The 7,782-nt window shown below is 38.4% G+C and overlaps 1 protein-coding gene across 1 annotated transcript; it reads left to right on the plus strand.

Moving 5' to 3' along the window:
• Positions 1 to 63: 63 nt before the first annotated feature.
• Positions 64 to 7,244, plus strand: LOC118431791 (UMP-CMP kinase-like). Its single transcript, XM_035843129.1, has 7 exons — positions 64 to 196; positions 1,997 to 2,135; positions 3,119 to 3,265; positions 3,843 to 3,980; positions 4,240 to 4,331; positions 4,786 to 4,882; positions 6,003 to 7,244. Exons 2-7 carry the CDS (start codon positions 2,001 to 2,003, stop codon positions 6,036 to 6,038), a joined length of 645 nt encoding a protein of 214 aa, XP_035699022.1. The 5' UTR covers positions 64 to 196; positions 1,997 to 2,000; the 3' UTR covers positions 6,039 to 7,244.
• Positions 7,245 to 7,782: the final 538 nt, after the last annotated feature.

Here is a 7,782-nt window from a genome sequence, read left to right on the forward strand (position 1 = left end):
TTTTCGCAGTTTGATTATTTCGGACGATAGTGACAAACATTAGAATAATTGATAACTTGTTACAGTATAATATTTTATATATACATGGAAAAAGTAAACATATTGGTATCTTGGGGGATATTTCCAAAGTTTTGAAACGTATTTTATTTTAGTTGGTTGCGCTCTAAGCCGGCATTTCATCTGTACATGTTGGCAGGTGAGTTGGCTTCTTATCTTACCTGTTTCTTCTACTTTTCTCCACTTTCACTGGCTTCCTTGGCTATCTTTGGCTTCTTAAAAGACATTTGATTGTTCTCACTTCTATCAGGATGATTGTTGTTGCGTTTAGCGATGATGTTTCACGCTTGCTTCTTTTGATCACACAGGTTTTTCACCAAGTGGATACAGTAAATCCAAGGTGTGGTGATTGACAGACAAGGCATTTAATTATCTTAAAAAGATAAGACAACAAGGAAGTGTGGATTGACTCCTTTGAACGTGTGTCTAATTTGAAGATATGCACATCTAGTGTGGCTTGAGTTTCATGGTTGATCATTGATGTGCTGTTCCTTTCCCTTTTTAACCCCCAAAACTTTCACTTTTTTGAATGCTGGATTGAAAGTTAACAGTTGATCATACTTAACCCTTAACGTTGAATACCTGACATATTGTCTTTTCGTGGCTTCTGTTGCTCAGCTAGATTTCTTTCTCTGTATAACGTCATGTACATCCAAACTAGAATGTTCTGCCCTTTTCTTTCTTAGGTACAACGTTGATTTTGCGAATTTGTTGTTCTTGATAGTTGGTTCGTAAATAATTCATAAGTCTTAACAATGGTTATGTAAGATTGCCGTCATTGAGATTTTCTACGAGAGTAAATGTTGTGGGACAGGGTTGGATTAGCCCATTAGCCCGATTGCCCAGGGTAAGTCATTTTAATAATGATTGGGCAAACGGATGTCGTCCGTTGACTCCTTACCTGATCCGATTGGACCAGTGCAATTTAGGCAGATATTGGTATTCTAGCCTGACAAAATTACACTTCCAGCAAACTACAAGGTCTTGTATTTAAAACGTTGTCACATGTTTTCAACGTAAGCGCTTTTTTTTTACGATAAACATAGAAAATGTTTTCCTTGCTCCAGGTAAATTTTTAGAAATATGTAATTCGATTTTGGGCCAGTGAAAAGAGGCAATAGGAAAGTACCAATTGGACCAGTGAATTTTGAAAACTTGTGCCCCGTGAATTTTGAAAACTTGTGCCCCGCCAGAATGTGTTTCATCTAAATTTGAGACACACTTTTTTCATCCATTTGCAAGCCATTTCTGTACATGTGTCACCCAGTCACCCAGGGGTGCACTTTGCACTTTACAGTCTATAACGTTACATATATTGCCAACAGATCGCCATCTAAGGCCTGGTTTTACTGCTCTGTACTTTTCAAGAAACCTGCAGTTTTGATCAAGACACAAAACCCATACAACTTGTTGCACAGTGTTAGTTCTTTAGCTCCTGCAAATAAAACAACAGGAGCTAAATTGACTCATTTACATTAACTGTGTCTTAGCTTTGATTCCCTTTAAAATCCAAAGTTGTCTTTAGCTTGACTTTGTCCTTCCTTTGTTTTCTATTGGAATCCAAATTGTCTTCAGCTTCACTTGTCTTACAATGTCTCCAATGGACACCTAAAATTGTCTTCATTCATAGTTAGGGTATAAAAGATCAGTCTTTTCCAGATCACTCCAGTGTCACTGACGAAGGATAGTGGATTCTATCCGAAACGTCCGACCGTTTCCAAAACCATATCCAGTTGCTTGAGTAACTACTTTTTGGCGTATACATACATATATATAGTAACACTTGTCAGTGAACAGTAGTAATTATCCCTTTCCTCCATCCGTTTCCAAAACCATATCCAGTTGCTTGAGTAACTACTTTTTGGCGTATACATACATATATATAGTAACACTTGTCAGTGAACAGTAGTAATTATCCCTTTCCTCCATCCGGACACAGATCTATGATTGTGACGTTCTGGAGAGCAGTACTCGTGGCGAGGAGGCTCATCATGACTGAAGCTGTGAAACCCACCATCGTGTTCGTGCTGGGGCCGCCTGGTGCTGGGAAAGGCACGCAGAGTCAAAACATTGTCAAGGTAAACTTCACCTAAGGTGTATAAGCTCATTTTCTCCAGTTTGGGGCAGTAAGGAGTAGAATAAGGGCAAGAAAAATGGGTAAAAGCGGAAGATTGTCAGTCTTGAATCTAAAGTTTGGCTGCTATATACACTCCCAACGACATCTGTTTTCATCTTGTTTGTCCAGTTCAGTTCAAACTTTGTTTCTCTAAATGTGTAAAATGGTAGAATAGATAGATTATTTGCAAGGCCTGACAGGTAACTGAGGTAAGTGACGAAGTAAATAGTGGCTACAAAGGTTTTACTGCAGATGATTTTTTTCTATCAGTATACTTCTGTTCTGACCCAGTAAAACTCTCTCACTTGCCGATAACGTGCTGGACCAGAAGACTAGAAGATCAATAAAACATGTTATACTTATAGGGAAAGCTGGAGGACGAAGTAAAGAATTGATCCAGGGTTTGTGTGTGTAAGAAACCCAGAGTCTTGTTGTTCCAGCTGTCCTTTGTGACAGGCACTCAACACAAGTTTCCCTTTCAGTGGAGAGATGCTCTTCGAGCCTTGCGTATGTGCCATCATGTCAGTGCCAACATTTACCACCAAGTGCTGTTAACTTTTCTTTTATGTCAGCTGTCCTCACCCAAACCCAAAATGCTTTTCTGTCTTTTTACTTGGGAAAGACACTAACGCAAATTTCCTCCGTTGAAAATGAGTACCAAGCTTTGTTTAGGGTTGTCACTTTGATAGATGGACAATAATGGAGGTCCCGTATTTGAGGAGAGCCATAACATGTAAAAGAACCCTCCACACTTATCAAAAAGGGTAGGGTCCATCCTGGTGTAAGAGGATAAAATAAATCTGCCCGAGTTGCAGCTTGTTGTCTACAGTACAAACCTGGTGTGTTACATCATAAGGTGGTTTACGGGGTATGCAATACAAACAAACAAATACAAATACACTGCTCTGCTTTAGAGATCTAACCCTTGCAACCCCGTTCCTGCAGGAGTTTGGTTACGTCCACCTGTCTGCCGGTGACCTGCTGAGGGCGGAGCGGAACAGTCCAGGCTCGGAATACGGGGAGCTCATCGAGACGCACATCAAGAACGGCAGCATCGTGCCTGTAGCCATCACTATCAGCCTTATAGAGAGGGTATGGAATCTACAGTCAATAATCCTCAATAACTGTAGCCATCACTATCAGCCTTATAGAACGGGTATGGAATCTATAATCAATAATCCTCAATAACTGTAGCCATCACTATCAGCCTTATAGAGAGGGTAGGGAATTTATGATAAAGATTGCAATTTTTAAATTTCATCCTAGATAAAAAAGCGCAATCTTATGCATTTTTACATCCTTGGTAGGGTTTTGTCACAGTTTTGTATGAGTTCATACAAGTTGTCCTTGCTGTGGAATACACGTTCAAGCATGCATTAAGATTGCATTTTAAAAATTTCATCCTTGATGAAAAAAGTGTAAGGTTATGAAAGCTTTAAGACCAATTGAGACCAATGGTAATACTTCAAGGACATTTTTTATATACTTGAACTTCACATCACAAGCTTCTGTCTTGTCCATTCTGTGATTTTCTTGCTGATGCTTGTGTGTGCATTTCTGCGGGCATTATACATGAACCTGTTTCCAGGTTAGGTGGCGAACTCTCTGATTACCCTTGTAGATGTTTTAACTGAGATCACTTTGAACAGTCACATGTATTTCCATCCAGGCTATGAAGGATAGTGCGAGCACCAAGTTTCTAATCGACGGCTTCCCTCGTAACGAAGACAACCTGCAAGGCTGGAACGAGAGGATGGAGGACAAAACCAACCTCAAGTTTGTCCTTTTCTTCGACTGCTCAGAAGAGGTGAGTTTTTTGTTTGGGTGTAGACTCTCACTCTTCTTTATTTCTTTTTTAACTGGTGGGGGGGGGGGGGGCAAAACAGGTGCAAGGAAAACAGACTTACAACTTGCCCTCCCCCCATATACTGAAGGCAACATCTAATGATACTTGTATGATAGCCTCGTCTAGAACACCTGTATGGAATGTTATCTTGGTCCAGGTATGACAAAAATTGGTAACTTTTGTGAGAGCTTGAGGTTAATATTTTCCTTTTTTTTTTCAGGTGTGTGTCCAGCGCTGCCTGCACAGAGGTGAACAGCAGGCCAAGGCTGGGGCCAAGAGGTCAGACGATAACCTGGACAGTCTCAGGAAAAGGTGGGGCACAGCAGGAGGTTCCTTGTGTCTGTACTTTTTGAATACATTTACAACATGTGAAGACATCTAACTAAAGAGCTACCATTGTATTAGGAGAAAGTCAACTATATTATAAGAATGTACATTATGGTTAACTTTTCAAGAAACACCATTGCATGTGGTGATCAACGAAGTAATGTTGTCAGCTGCTTCTTTTTAAATCTTGCAAGCTTTGTAGTTTATATACCTTTTATTTCATTGATATTTTCCATTAGTTTCTTTGGAAAATTCCAAATACGCTTACAGAAGAAAGTTGTATTTCCTCAAGACAAGTGGTAAATATAGACTGGACTCTTAATGCCTTTGTAAGTGGAAAAATCCAAGGAAAAACAAAGAGCGACAATAATAGCAGTGTAATACTAGGAGGTCCTCACAGTACAATGTTGACCGTAGCTGTGTGCTCTGTTGTTCCCAGGATCTCCACCTACACCAACTCCACCTGGCCCATCATCGACCACTACCAGAAACTCAGCCTGGTCAGGACGGTGGACGCTGCCGGCTCTGAAGATGAGGTCAGAGCAGTCAATCATTCCTTTCTTTGTTCATTTGCATTTTTGTAAGGAATTTTGCTGTAACGTCAACTTTCCTTAGTGTCCTGGGTATCGTATCTCAGACTGCCACATCAGGGTTCTAGCCAGGATTTGATTTTAGCGTAGTGGGAATAGCATGATAGCAAAGTGACCAATCATCTTGGTCCTTCCAAGTGAGATTTTGAAAATGCAGAGTTAAAAGTTGGCACTCTGTTAACATTGCATGTAATTTGAAGGATTTTTTGGTCAGTTCCATGAGTTGAAATATTATCATCATTTTTCATTGTTCAGACATTGATTAGACATTGTTGAACCAGAAACTGATAGCAAAGCACCACTACACTAGTTAAAAATTAGCGTAGTGGCCCTTATTTTAGCGTAGTGGTCACAAATTATAGCGTAGTGGCCTACTACGCTAAAATGCACTAGCTCGAACCATGCACATTACATAAACATTGCAATGGAGGCCTTCTCAGGCATTTCTTGAACACGTGTGCATACCTCAGGGATTACACAAACAGTAGTTATAGCAGATCTTTTCAGATTTACTCTTTCTTTAATATGCTGGACTACCCAGTAGGATTACTGGAATTACTACTTTTTTATAATCATTGGTATTTGCAAATTATGAAATGGTTACAGCTTACATGTGGTAACGCTGGTTCACCTTTATCCGATGGTATCCTATATCCGTTGTTTGTAAAAAAAAGCGTATTTAAGGATATGAAGTCTACGGACTGTGCTTTCAAATTGGAACATTTTGAAAATATTGCAAATTTGAAACCACAGCCCGCAAATTTAATATTCATAAATGTGCTGTCTTTAAAGACAACGGATAAATGTCACTCCACGGATAAAGGTGAACTAGCGTTATATAGGCATGGTTATCAATTTCTTTGTTAACATTAACAACAGAAACTGAAAAGTTTATCATTTGATATTTCTTTGGTTTTGCTTCTTATGTTTTTCATTGAAGAGGTTTTGTGTTTGGCAGACCATGGACTATTAATGGGATACTGTATGTCCTAGTAGATTGGATAGATACATGAATGGAAAACCTTTCATTGCAGTGCTCTAATTATGATTTTCTTCTGTTTTACAGATTTTTGCAGAGGTCAAAAAGTTGTTCAGCGATTGATGACCAACAACACCAGACATTTTAATAGAAAATAACAGTAAGAAAATCACTTAGTAATACGTTGATGATGACATTCTGTGCTTCTGTTCTTCTGTCGTGTACTCAGCCATTGTGTCAAGAACAATTTATCATACAGGTGTGTGCACTTTGGGATGGTAAAATGAATGACTATGTTGGGTTAATAGTGCAGGTGTTTAGAGGGTAAAGCTTTCAGGTAGAATGTCCATCATCATTTATCACTCAGAGATTAGTACTTAGTGTAAGGATGATGGGGATTCAATGGTTTTGGTAGGGGCTTGATATGTGTCATATATGTTTATGTGTAATTCTGCCTTTCTTTTTTCTGTTGTTCTGAAACCTTTTGAAAATACATTCCTTGATAATGTAGTGATATGTGGCAGATATTTCAACATGTTTGTGCTACAGCTTCAGAATTTTTAGGCCAGCCATATACAAGCAAGCACAACAACATTATGACCATGCTCATATGTTGTTCCACTCCATCTTGCATTCAACTTCATTGCAGTAAGAATTGGTACTGCTTTTCCTTTTATATTCCATCTTTTAAGGAAAATGGCTTACTTGGAAGAATGTATTATCATGCTAGTAAGGATGAGTATTGTGAACATCTCAGTGCAATTTGTATTATTTTCCCAGAAATATTTTGTAGGGCAGATCTTCCAATAGTTTTGTGTGACTTTGTTCCCCTGGTGCAATTATTTAGTGAAAAGGGTAGGGCTGATTTAGCTGTGGAAGCTAAGATATTTATCAAACAGCTGTTTTTCACTATCACAACACTGCCTCATATGATTCAGATAATTCTAATGACCCATTCAACTTCTGGCTAGCAATACTCAGAAGATTTAATGTTCAGCCTACTACAAATGTAAATGTGACCCTCTTGCATCAAATTTGCATTAGTTATGGGCAGCAGGGACAAGGTAAACATGTTTATGTTTGTTAATGATTATAACATACTCTCTCTTGGTTGGATTTGTGCAGAAGTAATCGTCTGTGCTGAGAAGCCGTGAAAGAAGTAATTATTGAATTTCTATCTTCAGAGCTTTGAACCAGTAACAAATTTGGTAAGAATCAACGGTAAGACTGTAAAAAATTATGAGTTTCTGGTACAGTTCATTTGCAGATAAATTTGACTTTCAGCTTATTTGTGAGGACAAATAAAATCTCATTACAAAAATAAAAAAATGTGCTTTGCAGAATCTTTTTTCGTTGTGTTTTGAATTATACAATTCACAATGATTTATACTAGCTGATATTTTGAATACTTGCTAGAAAACATTTTCACAAATATTTGTCACAGGATATTTTGTTTTCTCACGTTTACAAGAATTGAACATGTGGGTGAGGAAAGTTACTGATTATGACACGTCGATGAAGGTTAGACATCCAAGTAATAAGATACACCAACAAGAAGTCACTCAAGCAACTGGATATGATTTTGGAAACGGTCAGACGTTTTAGATCATCAACCACCTTTGATCAGTGACACTGAGCAGACCTGTTGTAGAATAGGTAATTAAATGTAAACCCAAACTACCTGCAAATCGATATGTGAAGGAGATGAAGAAAAAATTTAGATAGTCCAATTGGAAACAAAATTCCAAACTGTCCAGTTGCTTGAGTAACTGGTATTTGGTGTATGATCCTACAATACTACCTGGATGTCTAACATTCATCTACGTATACATGAGTGTATTCGTTAGGCCTAGGAAAAAAAATGTTG

Source organism: Branchiostoma floridae, chromosome 15 (genome assembly GCF_000003815.2).
Source record: "Branchiostoma floridae strain S238N-H82 chromosome 15, Bfl_VNyyK, whole genome shotgun sequence".
Taxonomy (NCBI): Eukaryota; Metazoa; Chordata; class Leptocardii; order Amphioxiformes; family Branchiostomatidae; genus Branchiostoma; species Branchiostoma floridae.